The sequence below is a fragment of the Bufo bufo genome, chromosome 7, assembly GCF_905171765.1.
Source record: "Bufo bufo chromosome 7, aBufBuf1.1, whole genome shotgun sequence".
Classification (NCBI taxonomy): domain Eukaryota; kingdom Metazoa; phylum Chordata; class Amphibia; order Anura; family Bufonidae; genus Bufo; species Bufo bufo.
In genome coordinates this window covers 54646596-54659127 of record NC_053395.1, presented here as the reverse complement: position 1 = coordinate 54659127, position 12532 = coordinate 54646596, and the positions used below count along the sequence as shown (strand labels likewise).

Here is a 12532-nt window from a genome sequence, read left to right as displayed (position 1 = left end):
TCTGAATACACGTTTTGTCATTTCCTATTCCATTCTCTGTTCTGCTAGTAGCAAACATCATGACCAACTATGTATCCTCAGGCTGCTGTCATTTAAAGGGGTCTCCACTTCTGGAGTTCAACAGGGTACGGATGGAGCAGCACAGTGTATGCTTGACCATCCGCTCCATTTGCAGGTCTATGGAGGTCCCAGCGGTGGAATCCCCTTTGGTCTAATCTAACTTTAATCTAATGGTTATAACCACAATACCTCTTTAACTGAGCATACATTCAGTCGAAAAAGTTTTTTTGGTTTTTTTTTGGCAGTTGTTTTTAAAAGCTTTTCTAGTGAATAAAGAAGAATTTATATAAAAAATAGTGGTCACCGAAGAGGAAATGTATGTATGTATGTATGTGTGTGTGTGTATATATATATTAAAGGGGTTGTTCGTCAGATATTGATGACCTATCGTCAGAATAAGATCAGCAGGTGTCTCACCAGCTTGTTTATGGGGCCGCTACGTCCTCTTCGGTTTTTCCCTTCATGCCATCTCCCTTGTAGCAGTGGTGCAGTGTAATTACAGTTGTTTGGCCCATCCGCGTGAATGGGAGAGGAAGCTGCAATTACACTGCACCGCCGCTACAATGATGGCTCAATCAATATCTGTAGCACGGACAACCCCTTTAAAGACAAAGGGCACAATATCTCTGCATCATAGCCCATCATGATGGTGGGAGAAATGTGCGGCACAATTCTGCATGGAACGTGGATTTCTGGCAAAATGTAAATCTTAATTTCTTTTTTGGACTCGCCCTTGTCAGAATAAAATGCCCCTTACATTATCATTTTACATTTGAATGATTTTTCTTTGTTTTAGGTGAATGCCTCTCGCCATGATATAGAGGATGCAGAAGAAAGTGCGTGGGCTGCGACTAAGGATATAGGTGCTGCAGAAGAAGCACTATTTAACATGGTAAAATGCTCTGCAAATCCAGGTTCTGTTCAGACCTAGAGCTGACCACTTGCTGACATTACAATTCAGTTAGGAGATCCAGCCAGTTTCTACAGAATCTGTCTGCAATCTAATGTCTTTGTGTCTTTAAGATCTGTATCCCCCACAGCAGGCAGGGGCATACACATATATCATAAGGACTGTCTCCCTGTGTGATACGTCTGCCACATTTATGGAGGAATTTTTGAATAAAACAAAAAACTTCTTGTAGAACAGACACTTTATGCACTTTTTCTCAATGTATGTACTCCAGACACCTGACAATACATACATTGATAAATCCGCCCCATACAGCTCTTGTTTTCCTGTCTGCCGTCACACTGTATATTGTAAAAGTAGCTGCCTTTAGCTCCCCCTAGTGGTGGCTGCAGGAGAATACTATGGTTTTATAGAGAAGGAGTTCAGCAGTGGGTTGTCCCTCACCGCGGGCCCCATAGCAGCGGCGTGGACTGCCCCCAACACTGCCGACTGATTGTCCAACCATCTAAGGTCTCTGTCTATGGCCGTCTTAGGTTTTTATAGCATGAAGCACCAGGCCGAACACACAGCTGTTTGCAGTAGCTTCTTTTTTTTATCGTGTACTTAATAATCTTGCAGGATGAAGACGAAGACCTGCAGCAAAAGAGTGCAAATATTGTCAGCGAAACAATGGCTCTTCCTGCTGCTGAAAGCTTAGACTTAGGATTATCTGTTCTCTTCCGTTATATCAAAGACATCTGCTTCCAAAATGGTGAGTTATGTAACTGATGATGGTCCACAAGACATGTTAATGCTGAACCGAGCCAGCGTCTCCTTTTATTTTATTCCTTACTTATAATGGAACTTACTATGTTGATGGCCTCTTTTCCTCACATGCAATTTGTGACTTGTGCGGCTTTTTCGTGATTACCTGCTTAGTGCCCAGCGTGGCCTGTTCATCTTGTGAGACTTTGGAGTAATTACAATATTAGTAGTTAGTATGGTTAGCTCATTGCTCGCTAATGCCACGACAACTTGAAGGGTAAGTGCAGTCCTGAAAAGATCAAAATTATTATCCCTGCTGTTAAATGGGAGTATGTCAGATACTTTATTACTACGAAAGCAATAGCATCTGAAACAGAGAGAGCCACTTATTTGGAAAGTATGTCCCTCCCTAATCTTAGTCTATTACAATGTACCCAATTGGACCAACCAATTTCCCTGGAAGAAATAATGCAGGCCATTTCGGATCTTAATAATGGGAAATCTCCCGGCCCAGACGGGCTCCCCAAAGAAGTGTATGCCAAGTATTTGGAGGAGTTGGCCCCTCAATTGTTGACCACCCTCCGCTCGGCCCTGGAGACGGGGCGCTTGCCCGATTTATTAATGGAGGCCACTATAATACTTTTACTCAAACCTGATAAAGAACCACTAGAATGCAGTTCATATAGACCCACAGCATAGAATCTTGGCCACTCGCCCTAATCAGGTAATTCTGACACTCCTTCACCAGGACCAGACTGGTTTTATGCCAGGGAAGTCCACAACTGAGAATATCAGACGGGTTCAAGTGGTTACACATGGGTTATTCCCTGAATGCGGATTGGGCCCTGGCCTCATTAGGCGCCGCCAAGGCATTTGACTCTATAGAATGGGCTTACCTAATTGGTTGCCTGCGAGGTTTTGGATTTGGTCCGCAGTTCCTCAGATGGATCACTATCCTGTATAGCGGCCCAGTAAGCAGACTTCTGATAAATGGAGAATTATCAGAAAGTTTTCCCCTACATAGAGGAACAAGACAGGGCTGCCCCTTGTCGCCACTCCTGTTTGCCTTGGCGGTTGAGACACTGGCAATCAGGGTGAGGAGTAGCGACAATATAAATGGAGTGACCATAGGAGAAAGAGAGGTCCGTGTAGGACTATATGCGGATGATATGATCCTATATTTGTCCTCGCCTGATGCATCCCTTCGCAATGCAGGGGCTTTGATAAATGAATTTGGGGAATTCTCGGGCTTAAGAATCAACTGGGAGAAATCGGTCTACATGCCATTGTGTAGGGCAGAATGGACAGGTCCTTCCCATATCACTAAAAGACATTCTCAGGCCCTCTCACTTAACTTCTTCCCCTTAACTAACCACATACAGAGTAAGTTTCAAAGTTGGAAGACACTGCCTATTTCGGTAGCTGGACGCATTAACCTAATTAAAATGATTATACTCTCCAAGGTCCTTTATGCGCTTCAGCATGCAGAGGTACATGTACCCAAATCAGTGTTTAAAGAAATAGATTCTTTGACCAGAACCTTTTATTTGGGGCAGATCCCGAGCCAAACTTAGCTTAGTTACACTAAAACGTCCTAAGGCAGAGGGAGGTATGGTGTTACCAGATTATGATATTTATTACCTAGCAGGCCAGCTGAGACTCATCAGTGCCTGGTACACAACCGGGGACCTGCCCATCTCGGAGTACTTTCTAAAACATTACCTAAACTGCTACACTTTGTCAGTTTTGGAAATGCCCCCCAAATTCCAGAAATCATTATTGCCACTGCACAAATTGGCTCAAATGGTCTGGAAGGAGGCCAAGTCACTGTCCCAATTTACGGAGGTGGTCTCTGACATACCTCTGTGGGTCAATCAGTCGCTACCGCAGATGCAAGTGGTCATAGGAGAAGACAGATGGCAACTGGCAGGGGTCAGAACCCTTGGAGATAGACATGATCAGGGAGTGTTGATGACGTTTGAGACACTTTCACCGAAATATAAGATCCCCCGTACCCACTTCTTTTCATACCTACAACTTAGATCAGCTATACAGAGTAAATTTCCAAACAATAGCTTCACGATTTCTAAGTACCCACTCATAGGAGTGGTTAAAACCCAGGACCCCAGAGGACTGTCATTTATTCACACTTAGTACAAGCGAAGGTCAGTGCCAATCCCCTCAGTCTTGGATAAATGGAAAGGATTGATACCCACACTCACAGAAGAATCCATAACGGCTTTATTAGAATCACATTTACAGGTATCACCAGCAGTCATTAACAAAATGATTCAACTGTACGTCACTCATCAGACATATCTTACACCAACTAGACTATATAGAATGGGTAGAGCACCATCCACAGCATGCCCAAGGTGTGGGGACCTAGAGGCGGACTTTGTGGACATGGTGTGGAGATGCAGCCCGATTGCTGCATTCTGGAAGGAGGTCCTTCCTTTTTTTCCGATCTACTGCTGCTTCAAGTGACTTGCACTCCTGAAATTTGCCTGCTGGGAATACTGATGGAAGATAACTGGGATCACTATATGACAATATTTCTGAGGGAGTCACTATTTATGGCACGTAAATGCATTGCTTTAAGATGGTACAGCCCCAATACACCGAACCTGTCCATGTGGAAATTACAGATGAATCAGATCCTACCATATATAGTGTGGGTGTTTAAAAATTTGACAAAGTCTGGTGTCTGTGGTGTAGTTCACCCCACACCGTGTACTCCGCCTCGAGACTGCGACAAGCTTTATCATCGGCTCAAGGATCCATGGTTTGGTGGGGCCACCTGAATATATTGTACAGTTCAACTTCGGCTACAGCAATAAGGGGTTCGCAGCAGTGCAGTGGGTGAATGAAGAACTTTTTTTTAAATAATTTTTTTATTTATTAAGGAATAATATTTCCATACAACATAAAACATCAAAATAATCATTTCCATTTTCTTATTACTTAAATCTTACTCCCCAGAATCCCTACCAACCCCCCCCCCGCCCCCCTCTGCGATGAGTCTCCCATCCCCGCCGACAACAAGGCTTGAGGCAGGACTCATTAAGATTTCCATTCGCCCCATATCTTAAACTATTTATCCCCAGCGTTTCTTTGTTTATATAACATTTTTTTCATAAAGTCTAATCTTGTTAACGAGATTTAGCCATATATCAATACTTGGAGCATTAGATGAAAACCAAGCCCGTGCAATCAAAATCCAGCACTCCACCATAAATGGGATCGCCACTTTCAATTTTTGAATGGTATAGTTGTGTATTGCCCTCCAGTATTCTTCTAATTCTATACAGGTCCAAAACATATGTTGATGATCAGCCTCAGGTGTATTACACCGTGGACAATTGGAAGTGTTTCTCAAACCCCATTTATTAAGCCAAAAAGGTGTAATATAAATTCTGTGTAAAATATTAAATTGAGCCAGTGTATGATTAAAATTATGAGAAACTAATGCCACATTCCCCAATATATTATCCCAATCAGCCGATTGAATCATTGGGCAATCCCTTCTCCAGGCTTTTTGCCCAGGGGACTGCGAATCAATAAATTATGCTTTAAGTAAATATTTATAACACTGAGAAATCTTAACCCTCTGTGCCGGTTTTACTATCAAATCATGCAAAAATGTGGAAGTATCAATATCAAAGAACGTAACTGAAAATACCGAAACAAAGATAAGTCAGGAATATTTTCTCTTTGTGCTAACTCCAAAAAAGAAAGGATATATCGTAACCATTTCAAACCACCTGTGTAAGATACCGAATGTTATTCTTTTGCCAATACTGATCCCCAACCAGTTCGTCTAGGGCAAGCATGTCAAACTCAAAGGCTAACATGGGCCAAAAAAACAAAATTTTAGTTTGTGGGCCGCATCAAAAAAAAAAAAATTTTTTTTTTACAATATAATGCAGACGGATCCGTTCTGAACGGATCCACCGTCTGCATTATATGAGCGGATCCGTCTCAGACGGATCCGCTCTGAACGCAAGTGTGAAAGTAGCCTTAGGGGCGAGAACCTGGGATCTTTCATCCCTTGTCCTATTCAGCTCTATTAGGGTGAATAGGACTTCACACTGTCCCTGCTGCTCTGTGCCTTGTGCACACAGCATCAGGGATGTTACCATGGCAACCAGGGCTTCTGTAGCGTCCTGGCTGCCATGGTAACTGATCGGAGCCCCAGGCTTACACAGCTGGGGCTCCGATCAGAAGCTGCCACTGCACCACCAATGAGGGGGAGGGGAGAGGTCCCTGTGGCCACTGCCACCAATGATTTTAATACTGGGGGGGGTTGAGAGGGGCTGGCGCACTGTGCCACCAATGATTTTAATGGGATGGGGGGTTGAGGGGGGGGGGCACACTGCACCACCAATGATAAATTACCCCTTTATACAGGAGGCTGGTACTGGCAGATCAGCAGTTAACCCCTCAGGTGCGGCACCTAAGGGGTTAACTGCCTCTGATCGCAGCTCCCTGTCAGCGGCAGGGTGCCGGCAATGCGATTCTGCTGCCGGCACCCACCTCCTGTATTGTGTTAAAGACTGACTTTCACTATCAGGCCACACAGAGCGGCGCCCAGCGATGTCTCAGCACTCACCATTAGTCCTGGGCGCCGCTCCGTTCGCCTGCAGTGCTCCATTACTGTCTCCTCTCCTGCTCCACATGCTGCTGATTACTATCGGAGCGATGGGAGGAGACATCAGCTTCACTAGTGGGCGTTCCTTCTTCCTGGCTGTAGCGCTGTCCAATCGCAGCGCAGGGAGAAGGAACGCCCACTAGTGAAGCTGATGTCTCCTCCCATCGCTCCGATAGTAATCAGCAGCATGTGGAGCAGGAGAGGAGACAGTAATGGGGCACTGCAGGCGAACGGAGCGGCGCCCAGGACTAATGGTGAGTGCTGAGACATCGCTGGGCGCCGCTCTGTGTGGGAAATGGGAATAGTCCTATCATTGGTGGCTCAGTGCGCCCGCCCCTCCTCCGCCCCTCTCTCCTCATTGGTGGCGCAGTGCGCCCGCCCCTCCTCCCCCCCTCTCTTCTCATTGGTGGCAGCGGCAGCAGCACAGGGGGGGGGAGGACAGCTTCCTTCTCCCCGTGCTGCTGAGAGAACATGAGCGCGCCGATAGCAGCGCGCTCATGTTCAGAGATACTAGACTGCCGGGCCGCAAAGATATTCATTGCGGGCCGCATGCGGCCCTCGGGCCGCATGTTTGACACCCATGGTCTAGGGCCTGTAAATGATGATTATGCCAGAGGGGCGTACAACAAAGATTCCTTTATCCCAAACCAATCTCTGATAGTACTCCAGGACTTAATAAGTAGCTGCGCAGCAACCATATAGTCCTGTTGGAGATTAATTAATTGACCAGATTCCAGTAGGGTAAAAATATTATCATTTGGCGACCTCTTCACCAAAGTTGTACATAGTGGACTTTTCTCCCATTCATGGTACAACCATAGCTGTGATGCCATAAAATAGCCTTTGAAATAGTTAGGTTTAATCCTCCCTATTCTATCGGCTTATAAAAAATGCTCCAATTTAAGCCTAACTCGCTTCCTCCCCCAGAGTAGGTCATTCATAATTCTCTCAATCAACTGTCACGCCCTGCCCTGTGAGTGATCTGAGAAGATCTGTCAGACTTGCTGCACGTAAATCTGACAGATTTCTTTGTTGTGGCTTTGGGCAGGATCCCACCCCCTCACAGGTTCTGCTCATTAGTTTGTTAGTGATGCTATTTATACCTGCTTCTCACTATAGCCCTTGCGGTTTATAGTTTCTCCTGGAGTTCGCTGCTGATGTTTTGTGGATCTCTTGCTCCCAGTTCATCTTCAGAGAAGTCCTCCTTCCTTCCCTTCTGTAGTTTGTACGGGCTAGGCCTTAGGTAGACACAGGTTCCTTCATATGGTGCAATGAACCGGTTGTCTTTTCTCCTGCTCCGTAGCTGAGGGTTTGTATCAGGTGCAGCAGGGCTTAGGTTCGAGTGCATGAACACGTCTACCATCGAGAATCGTTCATGTTGGTAGCAGTCAGGGAAAGGCTCAGGGACTATCAGGTGGTGACCTTTCCCTGTTCCCTAGCTGTGGGGGCCTAGCCTGCTGTTTTGTGTAATTTTGTTGTGTTTTGTTTGCATCCCTTCCCTCACCTTCCGTGACATCAACTTAAACTTATCTTCAATCCATACTGGGGAATTCCTGAGGATATACAATAATTGGGGCAATATCACCATCTTCACCAAAGATATTCTATCGGCTCTAGATAACTGAAGTCGGAGCCGTATCTTTATTTTAGATCTCAGTTTGGTTATCAATGGGATCAAATTCAACTGTAGGAAGTCTTGAATCTTAGCAGAGATAATGATACCCAAGTATTCAAATGAGTTGGAAATCGTCAGATTACTAAACAACTCGTCAGTAAAGGGTTGTAATTTATCCAGGGGCATAAGAATAGTTTTAGACCAATTAATATCAAGACCCGAAACCTCACCAAAGGAATTAACAACTCGAATAACCCTCAGAAGTGTGGAATCAGTATGTTGTATATAAAATAAAACATTATCAGCATATAGGGAAATACGATCTGCTGTTCCCAATGTCCCGAAGCCTTAAATCATAGGGTCTTGCCTAAACTCTAGCAGCAAGGGGCTCAACATAAATTTCAAATAATAATGGAGATGATGGACATCCTTGACGAGTACCCCTCCCCAAAAAGATACACATTGTAAGCATCTTATTAATATTCAGCCTCGCACTAGGAGAAGTTATTTCTAATATGTTAATAAAAAGAGTAAAAAAAAAAAAAAAAAAAATGGAAATCAGACATCATATAGTACATGACAATCTCTTTCTAACAAAGCTAGAACCAGCCCTGTACCTCACATGGATCCAGAGATCTCCCCATTTATTGATCTGCTCGATTTATATCAATCGGACAGCTCAAGGGTAGTGTCTTCTCTGCTGCAGCTAAGGGGGCGTTTCCATGCGCTCCCTATCACAGCTCAGGGGGTGTGTCCATGCTCTCCCTATCACAACTCAGGTGGCAGTTGAAGGATGAAACCGATCATGTGCGGCCTTCTGTCACGGCTGTGTCATGGTCTGGTGGTAGTGGACCGTGACACTTTAGCCGTGCATGCTTGTTGCAAGCGTGTAGTTTTTAGCATGTGTATACACTTCCCCTTTAAGGTTGTTGTCCCTTCCCATTCTGGTGGGTATAGGGTTAAAGTGTGAGCAAGGTGGAGCTGGGTGTGGGCTCTTATAGTACTTGGCCTTGGAGCCTGAAGTTAGTGGGACTTCAGCCTCTTGTGGAGCTGGAGTTATGCTGCCATCCTGGACCTTACCATCTGTGTTGATGTTTGGTGTGGGTTTATGTTCAGGGTGTGGAGTACGTCTTGTAGTTTCATGTCTGGTCTTTTGGTGTTGTTTCGTCCAGCATGTATGCAAGGCGTTTCCCTGTGTGTTGTGCCTCCGGTGAGGGGGCTCCTGGGTTCCTCAGAGGGGGAATATCATTGACCACCTGCCTGTGGAAGTGGGCTCCAGGGTTTCCATCCAGGAGGGGGAACCACTAGTCAGTAGCAGTTGTTTCATCCAGTTGTTGTGGCAGGTAATTGCTGTTGTTCCAGTGTGTGTTGTTTGCGCTGGGTGCTCACCTGCCAATCTGGTTTATGCTACTGTCTGTCCCTTTCCTTGTTGCTAGGCCTGCTGGAGACTCCAGTTCATCCGTGTCGTGGATGAACAGGTAGTCTTCTAGCCTTGACATTATTACCAGGGATCTCTAGTGTTAGTTGGGCCCGAGGTTCCAGGTATGAGCCCTCCCACCATTAGGGTTCGCTCATACAGTTAGGAGGTCAGGGCTAGGATTTAGGGATGTGTTAGAAGGTGACCTGCTCCCTTTATTCCCGTTTCCAGGCCTAGTGGCATATCCCGCCAACCTACATTTTACGGTGTGGAGTTTTCCCCCCACCATGACACCTTCTCAGTGAGCAGTACAAAGAAATAAGAAAAATAACAAACTGCAGGTGGCACTGTACAGATACATTTTATTGAATAACTCAGTGGCTATACTGAATTTTTAATTGCATGCAGTTACACAAGTATTTAGATCCAGGTGCTGGTTTGAAAACTGTAGAATATTTTTTCATGGGACAACCCCTTTAAGTTCCCTGCACAGTGCTGGTTTTGGTTCAGTAGCAATAATGCATTTAACAGACTCCCTTTAAGGGCCCTTGCACATGACCGTATGCCCTCCGAGACATATGATCTTATGAGTGCGGGACAATAGTCCCGCGGGCGGCCCGACATGCACAGCATCATTGTAATCTATGATGCTGTGTGCTCCCGTGCGCGCGATTAATGCCGCTTCGTGACATGTGGCCCGCTCACGGACACGGTCGTGTGCAAGTGCCCTAAAATGAACACTCTGGTATTGGATAAAAGGGTTGCCACCTAGAGGGAATCCAAAATGTATTCCTGCCTTAATGGGTTTTTCTGAAATGTCTGTTATGAAACGGCAAGAAGACAAGAAAAGTCACAGAAGGTCCTGGTTCTCAGTTTTTAATGAAGAGTTGATCGTGGTCCTACTAGTTTGAAATTCACAAGCATTACAGAAATCTAGCATGTGTCCACCACTAAACTAAGGACTGCTCGATCTCAAGATCAGTATGGTTTCCTATGGCCAGTGTGAAAAAATACTCTAACGGAGTTCACGATATCTTCTGGTTTTAAGCATTACTTTTAGTTGTGTATAGCGGTAGACTGAATAATGTATGTTGTGATGGTGATTGTGTCTTGCAGGGAGCTTTCAACTTAATAAAGCAAAGGATTTATACAAAGAGCTTCTTGCCATATTTGACAAGCTCATCTTACCAACCCATGCTTCCTGTCATGTCCAGTTTATCATTTTTTACATCTGCAGCTTCAAACTGGTGCGTATTTTATCTTTCTAATTTTGAAAATATTATTGTACATTTTCCTGAGTTGCGACTTTTTGAGCCACAAGAATAACCCCAAAACTCTGCTGCTGGGGGCTGTATAGGGGACACTGACTTTAAGGGCATCTTAATGACATATGGGTGAAAAATAATTGTGTGATATTGAATGCAGGGTCTGGCAGAAGCATTTTTAGAACATCTTTGGAAGAAGCTGCAAAATCCTAATCATGCTCCAATTATCAGACAGACTGCTGCAAGTTATATTGGAAGTTTCTTGGCTCGGGCAAAGTGTATTCCCTTGGTGTAAGTATTCAGTTTATAATCCATAAAGAAGTAAGTGGCAGATTTTTGGGAAATTACATAGTGTGATGTGCATTTTAGTTGGGCTATGTATTTGCTATAACTTCATATTGTGGGTTGTTGATTACAGTGATTTCACTTAGAGAGGTGAAGCCTGTCTGCTACTAAATAAACCGTAAGGCCAATTTCACATGCGTGTATTCAGTCCAGGAAACACGCTGCACGTGAGGGCGGTATTTCCTGGACTAAACACTCCCCCTTTGATATGAACTCACGGTATCATAACGATTTCTAATGCAGTATGTTCCTGCCTGACTGCAGGTCTACTCAACTGTACTCAGGGCATTTTTGGACTACAGTTCAGTAAACTCTACTCAGGCAGGCACACACTGCATTATAGACCATTATGATGCTATGAGTTCACGTCAGCGGAGGAGTGTTGAGTCATAGAAATACAGCTCTCACACGGAACGTGTTTCCTCAACTGAATACATTTGTGTGAAATTGGCCTAAAGGGGTTTTTCAGGATTTTTATATTGATGATCTCCCCTCAGTATAGGCCATCGATATCAGATGTGTTGCTCCCACCCCCCCCCCCCGAAAATCATCTGTCGTGCTGTAGCTCCAGCGCCTGAAATAAGTGGCAGAACTACACAGCTCTGTCAATTGTATATTAGATGATGCTGACTACTGCAGCGCTGCTCTCTGTCCACTATGCAGTTTACACTGCTGTGCAGTTCCACTGCCTATTTCCAAGGCCAGAGATACTCCTGAACAGCTGATGTGCCGGGGCGCGGGGCATTCAACCCTTGCAGATCTGATATTCATAGCCATCACTATTAATTCCTGGAAGCCCCCTTAAAGTATTATTCCCATCTCTAGGACCCCACATCTATCTCCAGAAAGGAGTCCCCTAAGCAGCTGCTGCACATGTGTGGCTCTCTCCATTCACTTCTGCCTGAATTGCTAATATTAGGATAAATCAATTGAGGCCTCACTCTGTGCTATATTTACCCAGTGACTGTGTGTTTTACAGGACAGTGAAGGCTTGCCTTGATCTCCTTGTGAACTGGATCCATGGTTACATAGATAATCAGGATGCTGGGAGCAGGGCTTTCTGTGACATTACCTTCCACGGGCCCTTCTACGCTGCTTGCCAGTCTGTCTTCTATATTCTGATTTTCCGACATAAGCAGCTTTTAGAAGGCAACTTGCGCAAAGGTTTGTGTCCATTTATAACGTATGTATTTTATCAGACATTGATATACTATCGTCATATCATTGGCTTTTTAAAGAGTGTCTGTCAGCGTGATCTACCCTATTAAACCAGGCATACGGCCTGATAGGGTTGATCATGCTAAAGAAAACAATACCATTCTTTCTTTTGTAGCTTGCACGGTTGTGGAGAAATGAGCACTTTTTATCTTTATGCAAATCGGCAGTTGGAGCACCAAGGGGCAGGCTGCAGTGTTTGAGCACCGCTACAGCTACACCCCTATCATTCATTATACTCCCCAGTCAGCTTTGATTGACAGGACTAATAGCGCTGTGTAATGGCACCTGCCTCTGTGACACACTGGTA

General features: G+C 44.9%; 1 protein-coding gene across 1 annotated transcript in view; it reads left to right on the top strand.

Annotated features, from left to right (window-relative positions):
- Positions 1 to 12532, top strand: part of RRN3 (RRN3 homolog, RNA polymerase I transcription factor) — a 69329-nt gene that overhangs the window by 42310 nt on the left and 14487 nt on the right. The window contains exons 2-6 of the mRNA XM_040441445.1: positions 857 to 952; positions 1589 to 1721; positions 10514 to 10644; positions 10823 to 10953; positions 11987 to 12171. Of these exons, the coding sequence (XP_040297379.1) occupies positions 857 to 952; positions 1589 to 1721; positions 10514 to 10644; positions 10823 to 10953; positions 11987 to 12171 (676 nt within the window). The remainder of the gene's footprint in view (positions 1 to 856; positions 953 to 1588; positions 1722 to 10513; positions 10645 to 10822; positions 10954 to 11986; positions 12172 to 12532) is intronic.